Below are 27,273 nucleotides of genomic sequence, written 5' to 3'. Positions count from 1 at the left end.
TGGGCATTTTATTATCTTAGCTGAAGACAGAAGAGCGTGTACTATTAACGAAAATACAGATAATTGAATAAAAATACATTATATAAGATAAATGAATTGTAAACCTTAGTTCTGTATAGTGCTGGTTTAACCAGAGATTAAAACAATTTAGTACACCCTCAGTTAAGCTCAGCTTCACATTTTCTCACAGGCCAAGAAAGTAATCTAATTTCCACCTCTAGATGGTGATATTCTTAAATAGACAACTTTCTGATGAAAACTAAAGCAACAAAGTTACACCTGTTTTTCTTTATAATCTGGCTGACTTGTTCATTAAACAACAGATGTTCATATCCCTATATTTTCTCTCAGTTTTTGGACTCACAAAGAAAGTTACCAATAATATCTGAGTAATAATGAACATATCTGGCCACCTGTGTTTCCTACTCTCCTCAGTCACAAATTATTAAAGCCTTCCTTTGGAAATCACTGATAGGGCTTCAAAGCAAACTCAATCCTCTGGATGGTTACATAATAATAATTAAAATCCAAATTAGGTTAAATGAATGGAGTGCTTATGTATGTGTACTGAGGCAACAACATTCTTTCCACATAATCAACTTCACTGCTTCCAAACTTTCCCACAGTGCAGTGAAAAAGAGAAATAGTAGTGAGCAACCCGCAGTTGGTGCCACATAAATTCCGGTAAATGGAAAAAAGAAAAGAGGCTGGACTTCCTGGAACTTGTAAATACCTAAATCAAGGGTTCAAAATGTGTTATTTGTTGGTTTCTTGTGAAGCAGATCGAAGCTTTTACACTCAGCATGTTGTTAAGAGACCATGTGACAGAGGGGCTCAAATGCAAAGAAAGGGGGTTAGACACAAGAATGTGAGCCAACGTTGAGACGAGTGTGTGGGTGAACGCTGTTTAATACTGCAGCTGGTGAACTGTAATGAAGGTAAGAAAGTGCCTTGCTACTTATTATATCATTACATCTGGATTTTAAATCTAAATTTGATCTAAAATGTATTTGTGGATTTGAATGAAACTTATCTGTATTTTTGCACTGAAGTGGGCAAAAAATCTGTATTGATTGGAGCAAATAGTGATCATTCATAAATGCAATGATGTCTATGCAGCCAGTTTGATTTAACACAGCAAACAGTGGCACTTAACCTCAACTGCAAGACTCTTTATCATGTAGATGTTACATTATTACAATATTATATAGTCAATCATTTTAGAACAAAATACAGACTTTAGATAGAAGAAATTATTGTTGTGAGTATATGAGAAGCAACCACAATGTCACCCAGTTATATCTGAGCTGTTACTTTGAGGGTAGAACTAGTTGGCTATCCATGGGGCAAAACCTTTAAGGTCTTATATGCATTTGATTATGAGGCTATTTTCATAGCTCAGAGATAAAAAAAAATGAATCCAGTTCATGACACTGCAATGGCTTGTTTGTAAATTTCATTACGTTAGTGCTTTGTTTGTTGAATGGGAGTTTCTAGAACCAGCTTTTAGTTCACTCTGAACATCAAGTGACTATGTCAATCTTGTTTGTACAGTCCATGATTATTACTAGAATTAATTTGGACCTACTATAGTAGTAACAGTAGAATTACCTGTCAGTATTTTCATCAGTTGCAAAAAGAAATGTACATTTTTTTTGCATGCAGAACATAAATTGTTGCTACATTGTTGTTAACATGTGCACATCTCCCACTTTCTCCAAGTTAATTGATGATTTCAAAACTGTAAAACCTTTTTACACAAAGGGTAAAAAGTTGTTGGTTTCAAGACATCTGGGAAAAAATAACAGCAAACTATCACTTCATGCAAATTTCTGGGTCAGACAGAAATTATGGACAAGATTAATAAAAAAAAATATTTTCGGAACAATAGCTTTTTGTTTTGGTTTATGATATAATCTATATTTCTGCTTGATGTCACGACCCCTTCTTCTTTGTGGCCGTGTTCTTTAATTATGTGTGTGTGCAAGTGAAGTTGGAGTGTACCTGGTTGTGCGTGCGTGCGTCAAGGGCCCGACGCACTGCGAGTATAAAAGACCCGCCTACGGCCCCTGCGCCCGCTGCACCTTGCTTTTGTTTTACTTTTAGTTTAGTTTTACACCATACCATACCACACTGCACTCATTATATTCTTACACACAACCATGCACGCACCTACACTTCTGATTTTGCAGACAGTCACACTCCATGGTTAACTTTCGTTAATAAATAATCATAATTGGCCTTATTTGCTGTTTGGCGTTGTTTTGTTGTAGCCGTGAGCCGGGTTATGACAGATGGGGGCTCGTCCTTACCTGCTTCGGGTTGCTGTGGACTGGTTTTGTGCGCCCGGGTTGTGCGTTGTCCTTTCGGTGGTCCGTTTTTGTGGGCCTGATTTGGGTGTTCTTTGTTTGGTGTTTGGGCGCGGACAGGTGTTATTTTTTTTGGGGGGGGGCACCACTGTGACGTCACTCTGACGTTTTGGTAGGTTTTGCCTGGGGGACGGTGCCTTTGGGTGTATGCCCTTTTTGTTTGCTAGGAGCGGGAGATGCACCTTTGTTTGTTGGCTGGGAGTGGAAGAGTGTTTTTCCCAACTTCAGTAAACCAAGGTGAGTAAAGTGTTTGCCTTGTGCACCTTATCATTTCATCTGCAGGCCTGTGTCCTGGTTAGGAAAAGGACGCTGCTCCTTTGGGCTTCGCTTGTTTGTTTTTTTTATATATAGTGTCGCGGGGACGCGGCTAGTGTTTGATGCGCAAGCAGTAATCTCGGGAGCACGTCCGCGGTGTTTTGGGGGGGTGGTCTGTGCAGATTGCCTCTCGTACCCGGTGTTTTCGGTGCGTAAATACCCGCCGCTGATCTGCGTGAAGAGCTTGGTGATAGGTAAGTTTAGTTAGGCAGGTCAGGTAGCGGGGCTTTTGGTCTGCCGCTGTTTGTCTGGTGCCTTTTGGTCGGCGCTTTATCTTGCATTGGTGGCTCTTCTGTTTGTTTTTTAGCTCTCCCACTGTAGAATTTCTGGATGAATGTACCAAAGATCAATTGCTTGAAATTGGTAGACATTATGACATTGAAATTGACAGTAAACAAAGGACAATTTTAAGGCCATATTAATTACTAACTTAATTGAGAAGGGTGTTTTTTTGGCCAAACCTCCGGCTTCCTTACCAGATGCGACTTTGTTACCTCCAGGCTTAACATTTGAGCAGCAGAAAGAATTGTTAAGACTGCAGTTTGAAATCGAACGGGTGAAGTTGGAGTCGATTAGGGAGAGCAGACGCAATGACAGTACGGTACGCTCATTGTCTGGTTCTTCTGGAAGTCCTGCCGACACTTTCGATGTTATTGGTAACTTGCGCCTTTTGCCAGTATTTTCGGAGAGTGACCCGGATTCATTTTTCATCATTTTTGAGCGTTTGGCCGAGGCGCGTAAATGGGACAGTTCTGCGCGCACTTTTTGTTAGAGTGCGTTCTTGTGGGCCGTGCTCAGGTGGCGTTTTCTGCACTGTCTGCGTCGGATAGCCAAGATTATGTTAAGGTGAAGGTGGCTGTGTTAAAGGTCTATGAGTTGGTGCCTGAGGCGTATCGACAGCGGTTTTGGTCGTGCAGAAAGGCCTCTGGTCAGAGTTACCTGGAGTTTTCTCGGGATTTGAGGTTGCACTTTACGCGCTGGTGCTCAGCTGCGTCCGTTAAGGATTATGAGCAACTGTGTGAGCTAATTCTTTTGGAACAGCTAAAGAATTCGGTGCCGGACGCGGTGGCTACTTACATATGTGAACAAAAGGCTGAGACGGCAGCTGTGGCCGCGGCACTGGCGGACGATTATATTTTGACACATAAGCCCCTGTTTGTGCATGATAATGGGCTTAATGCAGGTGATGGGCACCGAGCAGGGCCCGTGCGTCGTTGTGATGTCCCTCCTAACTGGCATGATGGGGGTGACGTGTGTAACTATTGCCTTGAGAAGGGCCACTGGAAGGCGGACTGTCCGGTGTTGAAATCTAAGGATAGAATCTCGCAAACCAGCGTGAAACCGGCCGCGTTGGCTGTTCCTGTTACCTGTGCTGTACAGACTGACCATGAGGGCACCTCGTCTGTTTTGTGTGATCCCAGCGTGCTGGCTTCGTATGATCCTTTTATTAGGGATGGGTTTTTGTCGTTGGCAGGTGGCGTGAAGACCCCTGTTAGGATTTTGAGGGACACCGGGTCGTACGATTCTTTTGTGGTGTGCTCGGTTTTGCCGTTTTCTTCCAGCACTGCAACCGGTGATTACATTTTAAGTCGAGGTATGGGTTTGACGGTGTTTCCCATCCCGGTACATAAATTGGTTTTGGACTGTGAGCTTGTGCAGGGTGACGTGTCTGTGGGCGTGCGGCCAGCGTTGCCAATGGATGGAGTTAATTTTGTTTTGGGCAATGGTTTGGCAGGCAGCCGTGTCTGGTCCGATGCTCCTCTTGTCATGCGCGGGGCTGGTTTTCCTGTCGGTGACAGTGGGGGATGTGTGTCAGCCTCACCTGTGGTCGCGCTGTCTCCATCTGCTCCTGGGAGTATTTTGTCTCCGCCTACTGAGGTGTTTTCAGCTTGTACAGTTAGGCGTTCTGTGCGTAAAGCTCAATTGGATGCCGTCCCTGACCATGGTGATGTTGTTTTGTCTGTGGCGGACTTTCCTTTAAATGTGTCTCACGAGGAGTTGGTCCGAGAGCAGCGAAATGATCCATCTTTGAAGGATGCTTTTGGTCTTGCTGTCCCTGAGGTAGCAATAGCGAGTATGGCAAACAGATACTTTGTGCACAATCGATTGTTGTTCAGGAAGTAGACGTTCGTGGGTGACTGTGTGCGTAATGTTGTTTTCCAGCTGGTAGTTCCATCTAAATTCCGCGCTGCTGTTCTTAAAGTTGCACATGATGACTATGGTCACCTTGGTGTGCGTAAAACCTATTTGGGTCTTCTCAAATATTTTTTCTGGCCGAGGGTTAAGACTGATGTGTCTGCATTCATTAAAACGTGCCATGTGTGCCAGGAAAAGATGAAAACGGCTTATAACCGTGGAGCGGAGAGCCGTGTATTTACTCCTGGCGACCAGGTGTTCGCTCTTACATCTATGGTGGGTTCTCCTTTGCGGGCGCACTACTCTGGTCCTTACACCGTGACAGAGAAACTTTCTGGCTTATTATGTGGCCGTTTGAGAAACGCAGGATCTTTGAATGACATGGACCATTTGTTGTCCCGTCTGTCTGAGTCCAACGCGGTGAGTTGTCCGGGGTGATTTATGAATCCCTTGTTTTGTTTGGGGATGTTCCATCTTGTACCACCTGGACGGGGCACCTGTTGAATAGTATATGGTTCCCTGTTGTGTTTTGTTTGGCCTGTTTCTCGCCCTCTCTTCTCCTCTAGGCGCCAGAGTGGTTGGGAATGGCTGAGGACGGGTTATTCGGTGTGGTGGTGGTAATGGTGGCTCATTTTTGGGTAACTATGCACATTTGGCACTACGTTTTGGTATTTAACTTTTCGTTCGGTGATTCATGGGGAGAACCCGTCTTTATTGGGGGGGGGGGGGGGGGGGGGGTGTCACGGCCCCTTCTTCTTTGTGGCCGTGTTCTTTAATTATGTGTGTGTGCAGGTGAAGTTGGAGTGTACCTGGTTGTGCGTGCGTGCGTCAAGGGCTCGACTCACTGCGCGTATAAAAGACCCGCCTACGGCCCCTGCGCCCGCTGCACCTTGCTTTTGTTTTACTTTTAGTTTAGTTTTACACCATACCATACCACACTGCACTCATTATATTCTTACACACAACCATGCACGCACCTACACTTCTGATTTTGCAGACAGTCACACTCCATGGTTAACTTTTCGTTAATAAATAATCATAATTGGCCTTATTTGCTGTTTGGCGTTGTTTTGTTGTAGCCGTGAGCCGGGTTATGACATTGAATTTTGAGATTTAAAGGAAATTTCTTGAGTGCAAAAACCAGACTACAATCCAATAAATCCCACTAAATCCTGCAGTCCAGCGGGATTTCATGTAAAGCTGGAATTGTAATGTGACATAATTAACATCCCCTGACAGTAACACAGTGATTTACACAGGCTGTTGTTACCCAGTTTTCCTGAACTGGGAAAAACAAAAGATAAATTTTCTTCTCCGTCCAAGCTGCTTTAGATGTTAAAGGAACCAAAGTAAAAAAATATAAAAAATTACTTCATTATAAAACTTTCTATATTTTACACAAGTGTACAAAAATAAGACTTTTTATAATTATATTTGTTGTCTTTATTCAAGGATTTTACTAAAGCGTAATAGTCAACACAAGGCCCAAAGTGACTGTTTTGCTCTTGTGGAAAGACATGCGACGAATATTAAGTGTTTCATTCCAACACATCTCCAAGTCTCTTTTGTGACTGAATTCTGGTCATGCAGTTGAATTTTCTTAACAGTTCCTATCTTTCCAAAAGGTGGCAGCATGTCTCTTATAAACAAATGTGAAAACTTAACATTTATGCATTTCATTTGTGTGACAGATTAAATCTATGGGACAGTAGAAACGGTCTTTGAAGGACTTCTGGAATGAACGTGACACAAGACTACGTGGAAACAGGCAACGTCTATCATGACGGAAACATATCTAGCAACAGCAGCATGGGTATCCTGAACATTTCCAGACCCATGAACACAGCAATAAATATTATAACCATCTCCATCCTCTTCATAACTATGATTTCCCTTGGCTGTACAATGGAAATCTCTAAAATAAAGGCCCATCTCCTTAAGCCAAAAGGGGTAGCCATTGCACTGTTGGCCCAGTTCTGCATCATGCCTCTTACTGCTTTTTCTTTGGCCAAGTTTCTCAAGATGGATTCCATAAAGGCTTTGACTGTGCTCATCTGTGGCTGCTGTCCAGGGGGAAACTTATCAAACATCTTTTCCTTAATAGTGAAAGGTGACATGAATCTCAGGTAAACCTTCATTGATGCACTGGTCTTAATTTGCACGTAGCACTTATAGAGAAACTTTTAGATCTTTTTAATTATGTATGTTCTTCTCAGTATTGTCATGACAACCTGCTCCAGCATCTCTGCCTTGGGGTTTATGCCTTTGCTGCTCTACATCTTCAGTCAAGGCTTTACTGGTCTGGAAAATGCTGTGCCGTACATCGGCATCATCACCGCCCTTGTGCTCACCCTGGTGCCTTCTGCTATTGGCATTCTCATCAATCACTACAAACCAAATTACTCATCAACTGTCAAAAAAGTAAGCCTTATGAAATCAGAACAAGCCTACACCAGAATATGTGCTTTTTACAGCAGGTGATTTGACTTTCTATAGTAGAAAAGTGAGACAGCACAATTAAATCCCCAAAGATAAAATAAAATGGCTAAAAATCCCCAGCTGTTTTAATCATCATACTATTTATCATGTTCACCTGTGTTTTAACACTCTAACACATCATAATGTCTTCTGTGGAAAAGGCCTAAAGGCCTGTGGTTCAGAAAGGATGTTTAACAAAGCTATTCACATGGGAGTAATTTGTGCTCAAAATAAAAGAAAGGTTTAAACAGTGTTAGACCATTTGCCCCTCTCTGTTAATAAAGACCAGATCTTAATGCTTTTAGATGTTTGCTGCAGCTGAGAACAAAAAAGGAACACTTTGCAGACACAATTTAACTTACACTTAAAGGGGATGAATTTATCCTTGTAATATGTCTATGCTCTATTGACAGGCTGGTCTCAGCATGTTGATAATCTCCAGCATCACACTTGCAATCCTTTCAAGTCTTGCAGTCAAGGATGTATTATGGATGATCTTCATGTCGGATGTTCTCTCTGTGGCTGCATTGATGCCTCTGATTGGCTTCATGCTGGGATATGTCATGTCTGTCATTTGCAGACTCAATCCTCAGTAAGTTAAAACACTCTAAGCACACTTCTCTGTCTTTCACATGTGTGTTTAGTGCAAGAGAACATCTGACCAGATCTAGGCAATATGCAGTATGTTCTTCAATGCAGAGATTAAAAGGTAGTCTATCAGGATAGTTTGAAAAATATACCATCACTTATTTCAATGCCATCCATAGGTGAGATGCACTTGGGTTCACAGTAGTAGGGGAGTATATGGGACCATGCCATTAAAGATGCCATGGGTTTTGCTACATACTTATTTATTTAGTATAACAGGCACATCTGAGCAGTAAACGTAAATTATGCAAGAAAAATTTTCCACTTCTTTCAGATGCAGCAGGACCATTTCCATGGAGACAGGCTGTCAAAACATCCAGCTGTGCACCGCCATTCTTAAAGTGGCCTTTTCTCCACAGGTCATTGGACCCATGTTTCTCTTCCCTCTGTTATACATCACATTCCAGTGTACTGAGGCCCTTCTATTAGCCCTGTGTTTCAGATGTTACCAAACAGTCAAGCCACAAGCTGCGGGTAAGTGGAACAGCAGTCTGCATGTTTTTCTGGAGTAAAGAGAAACGAGCACATGCAGTCATGCAAAACACCTGCAGCTTTCCGTTTTTTTTAATCTAGCTTAAACAAACTAGGAGTTTAATATCAACCTTTTCCTAAGCAGACACAAGAATACAGACGTTCGATGAGGCTCAACAAGAGGATGTGACAGTATTATAGATGACCGCAGAGGGCCACTGATGAGATGAGCTTTGGAAACAGTCACTTAATGCTAATGTGTCACCATTTATCAGACCTGTGATGCTAACCGAAAGACTCCAAAAGTTTTTTCAACCGTTACAACTCTCATTTTCTATTTGATCAAGCCTACAATGTGATCAATATTGTAATAAAAAGCTCATTAGAATAATGACATTTGGTATTTGTCCTTTTGGCCAATGGATTTGCAAATGTTCTTGCTTAAGCTTAAAAAAGAAATTCAAGTAACAATCACAAGTTTCATGTGAAAACAAAAACACATTAAAGTTCAAACTCTGATGTGAAAAAAAGGATTAGGACCCTTTGAACACATCAAATAATATTTAATCAAAATGATCCTGATATATACAGAATAAACATAACTTCAAACTTTGTACATACAATAAAATACCATCTTAACCAACAAACAAACAAAAAGGATTCATACCTCAGTCCAAAAGTAAACTTAATGAACAGTCGCATAAAGTGAACACTGACATTACACTAATCTGTACAAATAACTCTTTTTGGTGATGGAGCGTCCCAACCACTTTAACAGTGTCACATGTAATGTGCCTGAAGCAGAATTAAAATCAAAACTGCAACATGAAAAGACCCACTTTAAATCTTTTCCATGAGTGGTGGCGAAATCAAAACAAGCCATGGCTGATCAACAGCATTCTGGGCACAAATAAATTACATACACATTTAGAGTTCAAACAACAATTTCCCAACAGCCTCAATAAATTAACAGGATAATATTTTCTGGTGTACAAGTGATGTGTTTGACAAAGCCACGCATATTACCACTAAGCGGTGGAGGCAGTTAACTGACATTCATTTTTAAAATTCCTTATTTCACATATTATAGATACAGGTGCATAGAAGTGGGAAGCTAAGGCCATTGGGGAAGGGGTTGAGAATGAATAGGAAAATATATTTGGAGAAATTAAATATGTTGAATTCAGGCCCTCCTGGGGGGAAAAGCAGACTTATCATACACAGTGATGCAGAATGACATGAGCCATGAGTAATTGATGATTGGAAAGCACAAAAATCTTTGAAGACAATGTCATGTTTATAACTTGAAAACAATATGGTTTCATGGCCTTCATGCTTGTTTGCAAATGTGGGTTTTAAGTGATGAGGCGCGTGGGTAAAGAAAGGTACACACGAGTGTTAGTTCCCAAAATGGATTAACCTGAAACGTATTAGTCCCTTTTTTTAAGACACATTCTGTCAAACTGCCTGTTTCTCTGAATTGTTACACATTTTCAAACTGAGTTTCAGATATTAGACAAACACACATACCGTGGGAATGCCTATAAAAATGTAAGCATGTATGTACATGTGAATCTCTCTTCTGGGAGAGTGAATCCCAGCCTTATTAGAGAAGCTGACCTCATCTATGCTGACGATCTCCTGCTCACCAGTACAGGTCAGTAGCAAGCTGGTTTGTCTCTGGTTAATCCTAATGCTGCTGCATGTTTCAGGCCTCCTTCAGTAATGGCATATCTGTAGGCAACACACAAAAGCATTATTTCCAATCAAAGATGTAAAATTAATAAGGATGTGTATTTTTTTTAAAAAAAAAGAGCTTTACCATCAGAGTAGTCCATTTCAGAGTCTAGAGACAGACTTTGCTCGTCACTACCTGCAGATGGCCTTCTATGTGAGGAGGAAATCTCTCCGCCAGCACCTGCATGTTCCAGAACCCAGGCAGATGAAGAGGGTGACGAGGAAGATGAAGATGGTGGCAAAGGGTGGACCACAGCCATCTCTGACTGCTGCTGTTTAAGGGAAGAGGGCCTTGGGGGGCCAGCCTCTGGTGCTGTAGCATGCTGACCCTCAGACAGCACAATCTGGACTCGGGACTCAGAGCTGAGTGTTGAGGCTCCACTGTTGCTTACAGCCTCCTCATAGGAGGGTAGCATCACCTGGACTCCTTCCACCATGAGTGACACAGGCTGCCCAGACACCCCCTGATCACGTCTGTGTGTGGTGAGCAAAAACAAGTTAAGAATCTGTCTGACTAATCTTCATTAATTGACTTTAGATGTAAGATTTGGAGATAGAGGCTCACCGATGGAGGCCCTTGAGTTTTGGCTGCACAAGTACAAACAGCACAACAAGGAGCAGAATGAGAGCCACTGAGCTGGCTGTGGAAGCAACTATTGACAATGCAGGCATCCCCAAAGGCAATGATGGATTTTGGTCTGTGGGTCAGATAGACAATTAACATAGCTGTTTACACAACATTTTAAAATAATTATCTTAACACTTACAACGTGTCATCTGGTCTTTACCCTGCTCCCTGACACAGCTCAGCTTCATTTGGCTGTCCCATACCCCATACTGACAGGTAAGGTATTTATAGTCTCCCTTCAGAACATAGCCTTCATCACAGAAATATTCAATCACAGTGCCGTGAGAGAGTCTTCGGCATGGGGAGGGGTGGCATGTGTAGCCTCCGTTGTCTGGCTGATATGGAGACTGACATACTGCCCAGGGAGAGCAACAAAAAAACAAAAATGATTCATTAAACAGATCAGCAATCAGTTTTCCAAATATAATATTAATCAAAACAAAAAATTAAAGTGATATTTTGGTTTTGGGGTCTAAATAACAAACCAATCTGTCATTGTTAAGATAATTACTAAAACTGGGTATCTACTGAAAAATATATAAATACAAAGGACTTAAGTCACAGCAGGGCTGATAAAACTTGCCCATGTATCCAACTTAATTGTAATGCCCTCATTCAAATTTGGTAAACAGTGAAGCTTGACAATCACTGTGTCCTTAATTGGATTTGGCATTAACATGTCTCTTGTGAGTTGTCTTATATTCTCTTAGCTTATTAGTTATAAAAAACTTGCATTGTCAGCGAATTCTGTGGAGTTGGTTTGATTATAAAGCCCCAAATATTTCTCTAGATAAGTTCATAAAAATAGATTAGACTTAGAGCAGATACTTCAGCTAACACATCGAAATGAAGTGTTTACCATCACTGCGTAAACAGCGAGGAGGTTCAGAAGACCAGTGTCCCAGTGTAGTACAGGTGAGGATGCTGGGCCCCTCTAACAGATAACCACTGTCACAGTTGTACTGTAGTACTGTGCCCACTGGAAACAAGCTCATGTTACTGTCTGTCAGATTAGTTGTGCCATACTGCACCATGGAGGGTCTTACACAGCCTTAAATGGGAGAGAAAAATAAATACTTAGCATAATTACAATTAAAAAGTTAAACATGTAATAGCAAATAAAAGTGAGTCAAAGGTTGTGGTCTGTTAGTTTATCTCTACAAACCTTTATAATTATTATTAAATGTTTCAAACAATGAACAGTAAATTACCTTGTTCAAGGACGCAGCTGATTGGCATTTGGTTGTCCCATTTTCCAAAGCGACAGTTGCGGAACTTATAGTCTCCTTTCAAAATGTAACCTTCATCACAGAAGTACTGTATCATAGTGCCATGAGAAAATCGTCTGCATGGGGAGGGATGGCAAGTGTAGCCGCCATTTTCTGGCTGATATGGAGGCTGGCATACTGTCCAAAGAAAGAAACAGTTAATTAATGTACATAAGCATCAAAGATGTGTGCAGTTCCTGTAAGGTTCCATGACGTCTTATCTTTGCATATCTACTTGTAATTTATACTTGTTTAGCATAAAACTGCAAATATAATGATCCTTTCATTAAAATTCAATATACAGTATGTGATTCTTAAAGAATTCAAAAAGGAAGTGCTGCTTTACCATCACTGCGTATGCAGCGAGGAGGTGAAGAGGACCAGTCTCCCACTGAGGTGCAGGTGAGGATGCTGCGTCCAGCTAAGAAGTAACCAGGGTCACAGCTGTACTGTAGTACAGTACCCACTGGGAACAAGCTCTTGTTGGTGTCCGTCAGATTAGTTGAACCATGCTGCACCACAGAAGGTCTTATACAGCCTTAAAAAGGAAAGAACAGTAAAAAATGCTTGTCATATGTTTTGATTTCTCGCCATGTAAAGTGCTGGAAGATAACGTTTTGCAGAGAGTCAGTAAATAAATTCAAACTATTCAGTGATGAAACCACAAAAGATGTTAAGCCTCTCTTTTTATGCACAAAATGAAACTTTTACTGGCATCCTTTTGCTGACTGGTGCACTATCACAAGTGATAAACTAAGGACTCACCAACCTTTGCTTACACAACTGATCTCCATGGGGCCATCCCACTCTCCATCTTGACACGTCAGATAAGGATAGTCTCCACTGAGAGCAAAGCCTTCATTGCAAAGGAACTCAATAATAGTGCCGTGCGAAAACAGTCGACAGGGGGATGGGTGACAGGTGTAACCCCCATTCTCAGGTTTGGAGAGGGGTAGACAAGCTGATGAGGAATAAAACACAACACACAATTCACCAGCCCACCTATAAAAGTTGCTCAACTGTAACATTGAAAAAACTTTGATAATTTGTTACTTACCACCACTGCGGATACACTGAGGAGGTTCGGAGGACCACCGTCCCAGTGTGGTGCAGGTGAGGATGCTGGGTCCATCTGGAAGGTAACCAGGGTCACAGCTGTACTGAAGAACTGTGCCCACAGGGAATGAGCCCCTGTTGGTCTCTGTGAGGTTTACCCAGCTGTTCTGGACCATATATGGCCTCACACATCCTGGGGTAAAGAGGACCAAAGAAGGAGAATTTATGACAAGCTGCCCAGTTGTTTATTGCAATCAATATAGCATATATTAAAAGACTTTACAGAGGCTGTGAGCATAGTGCCTGTATGATACACTGCCCTTCACTTAAATGCCATTATCAATACTCTACAGCTTTTAAAGACAGTTGGTTAAATATGTGTTCAGTTAACATTTTTATATTTCAATTTGTGGTGTCCACATTGTCTCTTTTAAATTAATTTGTAAAGTGTTCTGGAGTTGAAACATAGTGTTTACAACAGTCCTTGTCCTGCAAAATTGATAACAGAATTCTAATTAACTTCTTTACAAATTTACAGATGTGATTTGAGCTCATTTGTTACAATATCTTTTCTTGGGATTTATTAAATAAAACAAATATCCTACATGAAAAAAGAAACTGCAACTAAAATACCTTTTTATACCTCACTTCCAACTTGCACTTTAATAATAAGTACTAATAAAAATGCAGGGTTTTTATCCATGTTTATTAGAACACAATATTGTAAGTGATAAGGATGTTTGATGCAACAGTGGTTAATGTGGAAAGGTCATCATAAATGATTTTAAACCTTTAGTTACCACAGACAAGATGTACACAAAAATTTAAAGGCTAGTTCAATCCAAAGACATTACAGTTTAATAGCAAATTAGCATATGTCAACTCTTTTCTGCTGAATATATTTTAATGCATATAAAAGTCAGTTTTTCCTCTCAGGTTGCCAGTTAGGTAGTGGCGACTTAACTAAAGTTGGTCTTGATTCCTGTATTATTTACGAAGAAAATCAAAGTAGAACATTTTGTTCTAGTGCTCATTTTGTGTCACAGGAGAAAAGTGCTCCATGTGGTTGACAAAAATCTTGTGCATAAGACACACTATAGTTTGTGAGGTGGTGTTTTTGTTTGCGTAATCCAACTAAACAATTAGTCAACAAGTTGAAGCACAGATATTAGCCAACACTGTCATGTCATTTACCTAGAAGCTTATTTAATTAGGGTTAAATTTTCTCTAAGTATAAATACACAATAAATAAATAAATAAAAGTAGCTGATTAACAAAAATCTTCAGTGTGTAACAGATCAAGATTCAAAGCTCTGTAAGTCACTCATTTGATCTAATTAATGCCAAAGTTAATATGGATGATACACAAAGATTTGCATAGTACTGATGTAACTATGAGTTTTGTTTCTTACCTGACACTTGTCCAGTGGACACTTTAGTCAGTACCAGCATTAACAACAAGTACCTTTTAGTAGCTAAGGTGTGGGTCGAAAAGGCATTTGAAATTGACTCTATCATTCCATTGCACATCTTCTCCTTCAGAGTCAATTCAACCTAATATAATTAGAAAATGGCACAGTTACAAAATGCACAAATACATAATGATAAAAAGGCAATTCTCCATAGGCTCCATATGTCGACACCTGCCTGGTGCAGGTACACTGCAGAGCTTGGGCAGATGCCAGTGAAATGGGTGTGATTACAGTGCTTCAGTGATGAAACTGAAGACACAAAATAGTGACAACGTTTTAAATAGTCGACCGGCTAGCTTTCAGTTGGCAAAATCGCTAATTCGTCACGTTTTGGTTTTAAATGTTTAGTTTCGACGCAATAGTTAAATGCCCAACAGATAGTATATGAAACTGAGAACGATTCCGTTACACACCCATGTTAGCGGCTGCTGTGATAACGTTACGGAGAATAAGGCCCAAACAAAAGATACATAAACAACACATAGACGCATAGGGCCTAGCAACTGGGCTACTAACTAGAGAGAATTAAAATCACAGAAAACATTTCCCTGTATATCATGGCCCTGTCAGACTAAGCTACGTATCTGCGGTAATCAATATTATTATTCTTAGCTTGCTAACGCTAACTGATGATTGAAACCACTCATTACGCACCACAAAAAGCACGGCCTCGGAACCTCCACTGCCGCTACCTTAAGCTGTAGACATTTATCAACAATATCTTAGCGATACTAATAGCATTACGATTTATGGCGGAAAAATAGATATATATTTAACCTGCCGAGCGGTACTATGTTGACCGCTGGCTATGTCCTAGCTGGACCCGCTACACCAGCTAGCTGCGTTGATTCAGGCATCAGCTGAGCTGCCTCGATTTCCTACGGTACCCATAGTAACAAAAAGTCCATAGTTACAACATCCGGAAGTATTTGCGTCCGTAGTTACCAAACATTTGGCAGCAGAAAAACTCTGTTTACAAGTCATACGTTAGCGATTTAATTGATGTAGATTCATTATTCTCGCATTTTGAAATAAGAAATGGAAATTATTAAAGGTAATTTAGATGACATTTCCCGACCTGCATCGAGTGAACAGACAGGTAGCCGTGTTTCCAGCGTATCCTTGTCTCATAGTGACAGGATCTGTCTTACAACGCCAATTGAGCTTGTTGTTTTGTCCAACGATGCTTCTAACATACAGGTAATTGAATACAACGTGGTGACATAGCAAAATACTTTGGACTATTTCTAACTAACTTCACAAAATTTCCTGCACACCCAGGGCTGCTTTGGAGAAACTATAACAGAATCTTCAGCCGGAAAACCTGGCAAAGGTAACTCTTACATTGAGTTCAGAAGGATGCTTCAGTTAAATTATAACGTGTAACTGTGCTTCTTTCAGACCAGTCTCACAGTGAGGTTACCGAGGGTGAGGATTCCAAACTACTGAGAGCCTTTGAGGAGATGAGACGACTTGATGAAATTCTGGCTGCAAAAATTAGCAAAGAAAAAGAAATCCGACGTCAAAGGAAAGAACTTCAAGCAAAACTCTGGCAAGAGCTCTTGGTAGACACATTATTTGGCATCTGTTGTCCTTACATATCTAACTCAGTTTTTTGTTTTAGACTTAATATGTGATAATTTTCTATTACTTGGGGCGTGATATTATGCTGCTTTCTGCTTTAGAATAAACCTGAGGGACAATCTGAGTGTGCTCATGAAGAGTGGAACACAAAGCTATTTTTGTCTTTGGAGGCAGATACTGGTATGTACAGTGTGGGCACCATAAATGGATTTTTAATGTTGTTGAAATTATAGTTCATAATCATTTTGTGACACAAAAATATTATCACTATATTTATCTTTAAGGAACAAAAGAAGAGGACAACTTTGTGCCTCTGTTTGAAACTCAAATTCTTGACAGTGAGCATAACGGAGACAACCACTGCTTGGAGCAAAGTGAGCTTTGGGAGATACACTATTTGGTTCTCAGGTGTGCTGCCAAGGTTGTGCACTTGATGGCACCATAAGCCAAGAGAACTTTAACTGTTGCAGATAGCTGTGTACAAATCTATACTTTAGTTTTTTTTAGAGATAAATGTGCATGATTGAAATTGGAACAATTTACTAAAGACAAGTTTTCTTTTTTTTCTGTTGTTTATTCTCAATGTTGACATTATTCTTTGTTCTCTGTTTCAACATAAAATCTGATACTGTCAGATGGTTATTATTATAACTTACTTTTTCAGTATTTCCCTACAGAGATTCAGTATGTGCCTTTCCTGACAGGTGAAAAGAGGCCTGGCAGCTTGACTGGATCCTTTGAAGTAAGCTATGAAGATGTTGAAGGTGACCAATTTAAAGGTAGCCACTGTCCAGCTTCCAACAGCAAGAATGCACACAAGAATTTTATCAAGAGAAACATTGAGGTGTGTCAAAGCTTATGTTGGGTGGAATGCAGGGCACATCATTTGGAGCAAACATTTTAACTGTTGGCTTTTCCAGCGGAGAAATATAATCCCCTTGTTTACTCAGCAGGGCACATTAAAAAGACTGTAAGTGACAATGGTAGTAATTTTCAATCTCTTTTCTCCAATGTTGTTTAACTCAATAGCTAGTGAGTGGAGAGGTGGACCACGTGCTTTTGACCAATGCAGAGAAAGAGCGTCTGGCTGAGCTCCTCAGAGAAATAGATGAAGAGGAAGAGAACAGCACTACAGGTGCTGACAGTGAGGTAGGCTGACATGGAGCTATAACAGACAACATCTGCTACAGGATGATTTTTCTTTTTGTGCAGAGGTCATATGGTGCAGCAGATATTCACATTCACTGCTTCTGCATATACTCAACTTAGTAAATATTTATAATTATTTCTAAATCTTACATTTAGTATTTTTAAAACATTTTAATGTAATTGCAATGTCTTTACTGCTCAATTACATTTTCAAACAAACTTTTTTATATAAGCTTTTAATTGCTTTTTGATACAATTTCTAATTTTATAAATATTTTTTTTTTTATGATCTCTTATGAGTTAGGTTGTTAGTTCCCTCCTTAAACAACTCAGCCAGTCTTTGACTCTTAGAACAGCTTGTAAAGTACCATTGGTCAGATATTCATGATTTGATGAGCACTTGGCAACTGAGGCCGTCCCTGGGCGGAAACTCAGACTCCTCAAAACACTTGAGATTATGAACCAGATGTCAAATGCTACATGTGGTTCACTTGGAATGCACATGGATTAATTTTATAATCTTGTTTTCACAGCAATTCCCTCTGTTGTGTTTCAGCAAAATTCAGAAGCAAGGATCTTTCATATAGTCATACAATAAGCTATTCACAGTGAGGGTGTCCTGATGGAGCTTAAAACCAGGCGAATTAAACTTTTTGTCTCTCTTTAAGGACTGATTTGAGAGCATGCCACCTGGAACAATTGTGTTTTCAAGTGAACCCACCCAAGCCATCCTTAATTTTCATGTTTTTTTTTTCACATTTAATTGGCCTTAATAACTCTTTTGGCAGCTGTGAAGCCAGTTTGAAGTCAGATGGAATGAAACCTGTTTGAAAGCGGGGAAAAGAAAACATGCTTACCTTTAACATGCGGTTTCATTTAACTTGACCCCGACAGCGCCGTATGGGTAGAACATCTTGCCAGTTTTTTTTTTGTTTTTTTTTAATGTCTTGGTGCTCTTTTTTACGATGTCTGCTTTGACTTTTAGAACAATACTGCAGTGATTATGGTGGCAGATACTAAACTGAGGCGAGTGCAGATGCTCTGGGTTTTTTTATTGGCAGGAGGAAGACTTCCTGTTATTGCGAGACATGCTATTATGAATGGCCATGATGGCGGGAGCACATTATTTATGTCACCAGGACTTTGGCAGTCAGGCATCCTCAGTTCTTAGGACTTCACACAGTTCTTGGCAGAATCTCCTGGGACACATCAACCAAAAGCTGCTGTTTACCTCACACACTTTTTTCTCTCTCTTTTTTTTCACGTTACTGACTCTGGTCCTAGCAACCTCTACAGTTTGGTGTAGTTGTGGTAACCTGAAACACTAAATCAGTAGCCGTCAGTAATCGCAGAACACTGCAGAACAGGAGCACAAGCGTTCATTCCTTACCTAAGGCGTCAGAGGTTCTCAGTGTGGGAAAACAACTCATGAATAAAGACATCCTGATTTGTCAAAATTATGCTGCAGCTGTGTAAATAATTTTCTTGTCTTTATTCTGTATAGTACAAGTCAGTTATTATCCCAACTTAGCTTAAACACCTGATGTTTAACTGCTTTCTTTCAGAGAATCTGATAAAAAGATTTTGATTTGACATAAATTCTGTAAATGCAGCCAAAACAATCTGCTTAACATGTCTTATAGACTGAAAAAAGAGACAAAGAAGGAAAAGCTAATCAGGCCCTGACTAAAGTCCTACTAACAGCAATTACAAAGTTTGCTCATTTTCCACATTGTGTCTTGTATTCTTTATTTCATCCATACACAAACCAAAATGTAAAAAGCATCTAATAATTTTCCAGTATTGATGCAAAGCAAGACACTAAACTATATTAATGTCTAAGCTTCAGCAAGAAAGCAAATGAATCCATATCTCAAAACTGCTAATCATGCAGGCAGAATGGGTTTGATCGTCACTTGATTGATTCGTTGTTTCTTCCAGACAGCTTTATGTAAATTGTGCGAACATCCAAATTTTCTTTTTAGGATTAAATTAGCTAACATAACTTCATCATCCATGAGGACAGATTCAGGGAGGCCTGAGCACACCGAAGAATACCAGGTAAAGCTTTTCCAAGACTGTGTTTTATGTCTTGTCCATGCCTGCATGACGGCAGTTTTAAATCTTGTTCTTGATATTTTCATGTCGTGTCTGTCAGAAAACTCAAATTTTCTCCTGCAGTGGTTGGAAAAAAATAAAAGTATGTAAACCAAAAGGCCATTCTCGTGTCTAGGATTGAATTTTTTTTTTTATACAAATAAATTTCTGTGAGGTTGGAAAAAAAAAAGAAAAAAAAAAAATAGATCCATATATATAGAGAAAAAAATCAGTGTCATAAATGCATTATGGGTCTCATTTTTACATTTGGGATTTGTGTTGTGCTCCACCTTGTTATTAAACCTCTATGTTTGCTGTTTTCTCCTGCCAGTTTTCTTCATTACCCACCTCCCAGCATGCTGAGGTTACAGCTGTGTTTTTTGTGTCATGATCTGCTTGGCATGATAGCATTATTATGGTCTCATCACTGCACCGTGATGAGCTCACCATCTACCAGCTGTTTTCCATAGGATATAAAAATGAGTAACACTGCTATAGAATTTCATCATGATGAAGAAGCTGTTGACATTGGATTAATGAAGAACTTAAGAACTAAAATCAGTGTTGTATCTCTTCCCTGATTCAGACGTTATTGTCACAATTTTGCTAACAAAGCAATAGCTAGATAATGTTTATCATAGCTCTGTTTAGGTTGCTACAGAGAAAATCAGCCTGGTACCCAGTGGAGCATGACATATTCTACTGATGCTTGTCTTCCAGGAAGTAATGAGGGCTGTGTCGGTCCTGACAGGCCAAGGTTACACCCCAGAGCCATCTGATTTGGAACAGCTGATCGACATTGACTCAAAAATATGCCTTCTCCTTCCTGTTGAAGAATTTCAGTCACTGCAAAACTCTTACACGAATTTAAGCATGTCTCAGGTATGTATCCAAACACACTATGGATCAGTGGATTTTTACTGTATGGTGTGACAACAGCTCCTCCTGAACTGCTATGAAGCAAGATCAGGAAAATCTATTATGATTTGATATGTAGAATATTAAAAAACAAACAAAACAATATAATGTTTTTCTTTTTTATTATCCTGTTTTCTACATCCCCTGAGCTGCACAGTCATATTCAAACCATTTTCATTTGATGCTGCATTCACATAGAATGAACTACCAAGGCTCATGTTTTTCACAGTTTCTGGTGGAATCAAGTTTCTGCACCAAGCTTGTTGGATTCATCTTTTGCTTTGCCAATTTTTATGAAAATTTAGCCAAGTATTTTTTTTATCTTTCTTAAAGTCACACAGATAAGCACAAGCCAATAATGTAAACCCAACTGGCAGTACACATTCATTAAATGCTGCACATTGAGTTTCAGATATGACCTGTAATCATTACATCATCAAACATTTGAGAACCAACCTCACAGATTTTTGTAATTCTAACATTTGTTCCAGTCTTAAGGTTTACTGGATTTTGGCCTAATCCAGACTTTAACTCTGTGTATCATCTAGGAGTTTATGCCATTGTTTTTTTTTCCTGCCAGATGGCAAGCTCTTTATTTGCAAAACATGTCAGTGGAAAATAATATTTTTAAAGTCAGTTATGCGAAGCCAACGTGCTGATTCCGACTATCTAATTGCAATATTTGAATCCCAGTGCTGGAAAGGCATGTGCTCTACATATTGTATGTCACATTGTCCTGACCATTGGTTTTTGGCCTGGTTACTTCATTTTGAGACTGTGGATTTCCTCACTTGACTGATTTTATTTAAAGATGGCAGCTAAACCAAGCATTACCAAGCTTAACATATTAGAAGATTGGACAACAAAGTCATTTTCTTTGTATTTTCCATCTATGTAGTGGTTGCATTGGTAACTATTTGTAATATTTAAACTAGTACTCAGGATGACAGGTGGTGATACTTATTTCTTTAGAATCATTAAAATAAGAATCAGCTCTTGTGCCAGATTCTCATAATGATGGGGAGTTGACTATTGGCTGATGGTACAAACTATGATAATAATAAGCAGCTGTATGTGTGGTGCAATCTTATTTTCCTCCATTTCTCCATTTTAATCATCACCTTTAATAGTTTAAAGGTTTTTTGGAAAGGTAGAATTGCTCATCATCCACCCATTGTTTGCTTTTTTTTGCACTGACACAGCGAATGCAGAGAACTTTTCATTTTTAAGTAGTTGCAGATGATTCATTTTAAAACTTCTAAAACAAACAAAAAAGAAAACCTATTTTTGAATGTTTACATTTTAGCTGAAATGAAAGGATGCCACCTGTTGTGGTGTTGATTAAAGATAAACTGACTGCTCAGTAAATCTCTTTCAGATCCAGTCATTCATTTCAGGTCAGTAGCTGTAAATTCTTAAGGAGGTCATAAAAGGAAATATGCTTTTGTTTTGCAGTTACTCCTTCTTCTTGGTCGTAGTTTGAATTCCTAACTGGAACCATTTGGAGAGCAGTTCAGAATCCTACTTGTTTGCCTGCTTATTCCAGGCGCTAATAAACACAAAAAGGAGAGCACATTTCTGTTTTAAAACCACCAAAATGGTTTTTCCCTTCTGACATTAAATCATGACCTAGATTTCCCTGTTTCCCCATGTCTCTTGTTTTCTTGACGTCTCAGATCGACGATATGTCATATTTTACATGAAAGAGGAAGCAATTCAACCCTCCCCAGTGCAAACTCCCTTATACAAGACCTTCCAAGATTCAAATCTGCATCTTTAAAGCTTGGAGTTGTCTTTTTTTTTAAGCTGTCACCAATATTTTTCCATTCACTTCACTTGCAGCTTCTGACTACAGGAATCTGTTGTTTGAACTTGCATGGGTGGATGGAGTCTGTGAGGCTTGGAACCAGTTGGGATGAGGCCACAGAAGAGAGACAACCCCCATGAGTGTGTAATTACAGACCTGGTGGAAGTCGAAGATGGCCAATTTCAGAAAGGAAAATTTTGATTTTCCTTTCATTTTTAAATTTTTGACACCAGAGAAATGTCCACAGCCAATTAAATGCAGAAATCTATTTTTGTGCTGGACAGAAACAATCATGTGAATTTTATTCTTACATCTTTTGAGAGAAAACAGATATCAATGAATCAAGATCAGCTATTTGTTTCTCATATTTCTTCACCTGCCTTCTGTGAAAGTTGCAGAGAACTTAAAAGAAATCTTATCCAGAAATTCAGGTCATGACACCTAAAACAACAGGATCAGTATTTGTGGAAGAATAGGATCACTTATCACTGAGCCAATCAGTGAGTCATGAAAGTATTGATGGGAAAAAAACTTTGTTTTTCTTTGCCTCAAGCTCACTCTCTCTTTTTTTTTATATAAGGATTTTGGATGATCGGAAAAAGCTAGCTGTAGGGCCTCTGTTGATGATCTGGATTGAATGGAATCAGAACAACTTGAAATATAATTTTTTTTCCACAGTAGATTTTGTGCTTCTTACAGCGTTGCTGTTTTTGCATCCTTCATTCTTCTCTCCATTGCAGAAATACGCCTTTCTGTCATTAAAAACATCTGTTGGCATGAGATATTCATGTACAGTATACCCCTCCTACTGTACCACTGTGTGGTAATGCCTGTACCACCCACAGCTTGAAGCCTGCAGAGAGGTTTCTGTCATCCAAGTTCGCTGGTGTTGGTGACATGGGCGTGTACATGTTGGAGTGTGTTTCACAGATCAGAAATACATATGTTGTTCTTTTAAATGTGGCTTTTTTATTTTATTTTTTTGCAAGTGTGGCTGCAATATAAAATAATGAATGGCGTTATGGTTTTCAGTCACTGTCACAGTTTTATTGTGCTAGATCCCTCTTGTAATCAGCAGGGCTTTAGCTACTTCTGTATTTACATAGTAACTCCAGCTGTGTTTTGTTGTGCATTGCTTAGATGTATGTTTTGGTTGAGACTATGAGGTCACTTAGCCTCACTGTGTGGTTGCTGATGAATACCCATGATTTTAATGTCAGCAAATGTCAAGTGAGGGAGCAGAGCTTAATGCTGAAAACGCCCTTGTGACCAACATGATGTGGTCAGCGGATTGTTTGCAAATTTATCTTACCCGGTCAAGCCATGTAATTAAAGCTATGGGAAAGTGTGATGGGAATAACACCCTAGTAACCAGAAATTTAGCCTTCACTTTGAACACTGTATTAAAATTTATTAAAGAAAGTCATGAGATAAGTTGACCTCTTATACATTTTAGTACAAAGTTAACACCAATGTTAAAACTATACTGACATGTGAATAACAGTGATTGTCTTGCCACAAATTACCGACAAGTACCTACTAGAAGTATTTAAAAAAAGACATGTGGTCTAACTCCACTGAAGAGTTTCTTAAGAACACAATACTCAAAACATTAATGGTAGCATTAATGCTAGCTCTAGGGCAGTGCCAGAATGCACAGCACACCACACTGTGATCAGGTTAAGTTGCCCTATCAGTTTGCAAGTATTGACTCCTGAAATAAAGCCCCGCAGAATCCAGATGCCTTCATTCAAATGATATCAGGTTCATAAACTGCTCAAAAATCTGAAAATAATGCTCAGGGTTTTCTAAACCATTTTAACAACACTTTACTGCTTCCTGGGACCCTTTGTGTCACACCATTAGGAAAATCCTGACATAAGCTCTGCCTCTTTCCAATGTGCTTACAGTGGGCACCTGAGTTTCAGGCCTGCACCATGCAGCAATGGATGAAAGTGGCCTTGTGTGATGCATCATGCTTTCTTTTGCATCGTGTTGACAGTTGCATGTGCACCCTATACCTGTGGAAAAGATGTATATCTGATCTGTGGCTAGCACGGTGAACTATCTGGAAAAGGCATTAGAGTCCTGGCAATGCTCTACTAGGAAACCTTTGTTCCTTTGATTTATGGGGGTGATATTTTAATGTATACCCCCAACCTGAACATTGTTGCAGACCAAGCACACCTCTTTATGACAGTGACATCAAGTGATGACTTTCTTTAACTTTAATTGCCAAAATTGATTTTTTTTTTCTAACCAAACCATGTTTCTGTTAAATGGATGACAGCGGGGATACATAAAAGAGGGAATAAACTATCTCCTCTAGAATACAATGTTCTTGTTCCTGCTGAAATCTTAAAACTATGCTAATTGAAGACAGATAAATAAGTTGACTGTTTTTAACCTCATCAAAAGCTGAAGCTTGGGATAATTTAGCATCAGCATTTATCACATTGGTAGCCAACTCTCTCATACTTTGGAATCATTTCAGTTCAGTGTGTGTTAGTATAAAATATATTTTATATCATCCTTGAATATACAGTCATGTGCGAAAAGAAAACCACACATCCTTTCAGTTCTAAGGTTTCCCGTATTAGCATGTAATCTAGTTCTTTCTAGATCTTTAAATGAAGTAAATACATTAACAACTCCTGGCATGTAACATGTTTTATTTAACAAAAACTGAACTGAAATGCAAAAGCAGCGTGTGAAAAATTTCTGATTCAGTAGCTTGTTTTCTGTATGATGTTATCAGTCAGTCTCGTCATTGTGGAGGAATTTTTGGGCTCGCTCTTCCAACATTAAGTTCAGTGATGTTTGCAGACATCAATTCATGCACAGGTCTTAAAGTCTAACCACAACATTTCAATCAAGTTTTGGTCCTTGAGTTGGTGATTACAACATCCTAATTTTTTTACTTTTTCAGTTTTGTTGTGGATGCACTGCTGTGCTTTGGATTATTGTCCTGTTGCAAGAGCATTTATGAATCTGTAGCTGTTAGACGGATGGTCTCAGATTCAACAGTAGAATGTTTTTGTATGTAGAAAAGTTCATAATCAATTCAGTGACAGCATGGTGTCCAGGTCCCTTGGCTACAAAATAAGCCCCTATCATTACCCCTCCATCACAGTGCTTGACAGCTGGTATGAGGTGTTTGTGCTGATCTGCTGCATTTACCTTAAATGCATTATGATCATAATCTTCACCGGTTAGTCTGAGCTGTAGCTGTTGCTTATTTATTTATTTTTACATGTTTTACTGAGCATTGCATGGACTGACCTTGAGGTGAGCTTGCTAGGATGTCTACTTCTGGCAAGGTTGACAGCTGTTTTGAATGTTTTTAACTTGTGAATAATCCTTCTCAATCTAGAATGACTCCAAATTGTCACAGTAACCTCTCTCAGATTAATGGGCAACTGCAATTGTTTCTTATAGATCATTGCTGATGTCTTTCCTCCTTGTCACTATGTGGCTACACCTGAATACTTAACTCCAGAAAGCTGCAGAAGATTCTGCTTTTATAGAGATGCTCAAACTTGCATATGGTCAGTTAATCCAGTGCATTGTTTATCAACGCAATACATGGTTTAGTTTTCTTACGTGTAATATGTTACATGTATTTACTTAATTTTAATACCTTTTATTGTTATTCTTTATCATGTCCTGAAAAGTAAAACCCTTCAAAAATGAAAGAGGGTTTACTGTTTCTTTCACATGACTATATATTTGTCAGATGGCTGGACAGTGGCATGGTGAGATTTGAGCTGCTGGAGTTGTCATGTATGCTGTTTTTCACATGGTTTAAAAAGAGTCTGCACCACACCCTTCCCCACCCTGTAATTCCTTTAAGACCCAGTTTATTGTCCTCTTATAAATGCCTCTCCCACTAGTGTTATCCACAGTCCCAGTCATGTTAAGTGTTTTGGGCAGTTTTTTCCCTTGTCTTGGTTAGGATCTGACTTTGGACTATTCTTCTCATTATCACAGTCCTTGATAAATCATTAATGTGCATTGTTATCTGTTAACAATAAACAAACCTTGATATTCTGTGTTGTTTAAAAGACAACTGTTCTTTACAGTTTCTTGCATGGATGAAACTAATATCCATTCAAGAAAAGTTCCACATCGTGGTAAAATTGATTCATATATATATATTTTTAAAAAGTAACAACTATACAATAACAAAGTATGCTAGTATTTTAAGGACTGCACTAGCAATTCTAACAGCCCTACAATTCTCTACATTTGCAACTACGGCAAAAGATGTGCAAAAGGATGCTCCAACCACATGCTTCTGATAAATTTTGATCTACATTTAAGCTCTTCACTTGCATTTCTCTTTATTTGTGTCATTCTTTGGCAAAGACTGGAATTGATTTTTTTATGCTGGGTGGAGATGATCATATGAGTGTCTCTTAACTGTAAAAGCAATGCACTGTGTAGTATTTAGTGGTTTGGAGGAATTACAGCTGCAAGTTTTTCTTCTACAAAGTGAAAACTTCAAAAAGGTTAGAGACTTAAAGACATTTGATGCTCTTTGGGTCCGTATCTGAGAACACACAGGTGTTGTAGATATTGTAACATGGTATCGCGTTCAGCATGTTTTTTTGATTGTTGAGCACACTATGAAGGTTTGATCTATGCAACAGTGATTGCTCCAGACCACCCTCAGTTTTGAAAAAGAAAGCATGTATAAAGTCCAGATGACCTGCAAGTGAATCTTCTAATACTTCAGGAATGTACACCAGTCCCCAAGTTAACAGGAATTCAAGATACTGATGCAAAAAGATGACTTTTGGAGGAGGAAAAGACAGCTTAGATATAAACAGATTTAAAATCTGAGACATTTTTAAGATTGGTGGATATACAAAACCATCATCGTCTCTTGTGGAGCTGCCGTAAATTAATTTGTGGTGCAACTTCATAGAGGAGGAATTGACATGTTAAGAGTTTTATGCCTCTGTTTGCGTTGTCTTGGCTTACCAGTGTCAGCTGTAGATAGGCAGTATATACAGTATAAGGCATGCAGCTGTGCTGCAGCACATCTGACTCAAAACAGATGACAGGTCACAGCTGGGCAAAAGGTCTGACTGAGAAACAAAGAAAAAAAATAGAGCAAAGTCAAGAGACTATTAAG

The 27,273-nt window shown here is 39.3% G+C and overlaps 3 protein-coding genes across 8 annotated transcripts in view; 2 read left to right on the top strand and 1 right to left on the bottom strand.

Moving 5' to 3' along the window:
- Window positions 1-699: 699 nt before the first annotated feature.
- Window positions 700-8,897, top strand: LOC121631357 (sodium/bile acid cotransporter-like). Of its 5 annotated transcripts, none has more exons than XM_041972217.1 (6): window positions 700-938; window positions 6,512-6,946; window positions 7,037-7,241; window positions 7,712-7,890; window positions 8,306-8,420; window positions 8,563-8,897. In XM_041972217.1, the coding sequence occupies exons 2-5, from the start codon at window positions 6,558-6,560 to the stop codon at window positions 8,373-8,375; spliced, it is 843 nt and encodes a 280-aa protein (XP_041828151.1). In that variant the 5' UTR covers window positions 700-938; window positions 6,512-6,557; the 3' UTR covers window positions 8,376-8,420; window positions 8,563-8,897. The 5 variants fall into 5 exon arrangements, with proteins under 5 accessions (XP_041828151.1, XP_041828152.1, XP_041828149.1 ...); XM_041972218.1 differs by having other exon boundaries at window positions 8,560-8,897; XM_041972215.1 differs by having other exon boundaries at window positions 8,221-8,420; window positions 8,560-8,897.
- Window positions 8,898-8,965: 68 nt separating this feature from the next.
- LOC121631355 (sushi domain-containing protein 4-like) lies at window positions 8,966-15,413 on the bottom strand. 2 transcript variants are annotated; one of them, XM_041972212.1, is made up of 11 exons: window positions 15,233-15,413; window positions 14,519-14,660; window positions 13,108-13,299; window positions 12,820-13,011; window positions 12,397-12,588; window positions 11,994-12,188; window positions 11,642-11,833; window positions 10,922-11,137; window positions 10,720-10,852; window positions 10,240-10,628; window positions 8,966-10,151 (listed from the first exon to the last, which is right to left on the bottom strand). In XM_041972212.1, the coding sequence occupies exons 2-11, from the start codon at window positions 14,634-14,636 to the stop codon at window positions 10,126-10,128; spliced, it is 1,845 nt and encodes a 614-aa protein (XP_041828146.1). In that variant the 5' UTR covers window positions 14,637-14,660; window positions 15,233-15,413; the 3' UTR covers window positions 8,966-10,125. The 2 variants fall into 2 exon arrangements, with proteins under 2 accessions (XP_041828146.1, XP_041828147.1); XM_041972213.1 differs by having other exon boundaries at window positions 10,943-11,137; window positions 15,233-15,412.
- Window positions 15,414-15,509: 96 nt separating this feature from the next.
- The window catches only part of fsip1 (fibrous sheath interacting protein 1), a 29,345-nt gene continuing 17,581 nt past the window's right edge, over window positions 15,510-27,273 (top strand). The window contains exons 1-8 of the mRNA XM_041972214.1: window positions 15,510-15,778; window positions 15,860-15,911; window positions 15,980-16,143; window positions 16,264-16,342; window positions 16,447-16,536; window positions 16,867-17,006; window positions 17,192-17,311; window positions 20,129-20,290. Coding sequence (XP_041828148.1) covers window positions 15,617-15,778; window positions 15,860-15,911; window positions 15,980-16,143; window positions 16,264-16,342; window positions 16,447-16,536; window positions 16,867-17,006; window positions 17,192-17,311; window positions 20,129-20,290 — 969 coding nt within the window. The 5' untranslated portion in view covers window positions 15,510-15,616. The remainder of the gene's footprint in view (window positions 15,779-15,859; window positions 15,912-15,979; window positions 16,144-16,263; window positions 16,343-16,446; window positions 16,537-16,866; window positions 17,007-17,191; window positions 17,312-20,128; window positions 20,291-27,273) is intronic.

Source organism: Melanotaenia boesemani, chromosome 20 (assembly GCF_017639745.1).
Source record: "Melanotaenia boesemani isolate fMelBoe1 chromosome 20, fMelBoe1.pri, whole genome shotgun sequence".
Taxonomy (NCBI): Eukaryota; Metazoa; Chordata; class Actinopteri; order Atheriniformes; family Melanotaeniidae; genus Melanotaenia; species Melanotaenia boesemani.
This window is presented reverse-complemented; position numbering and strand designations above follow the sequence as displayed.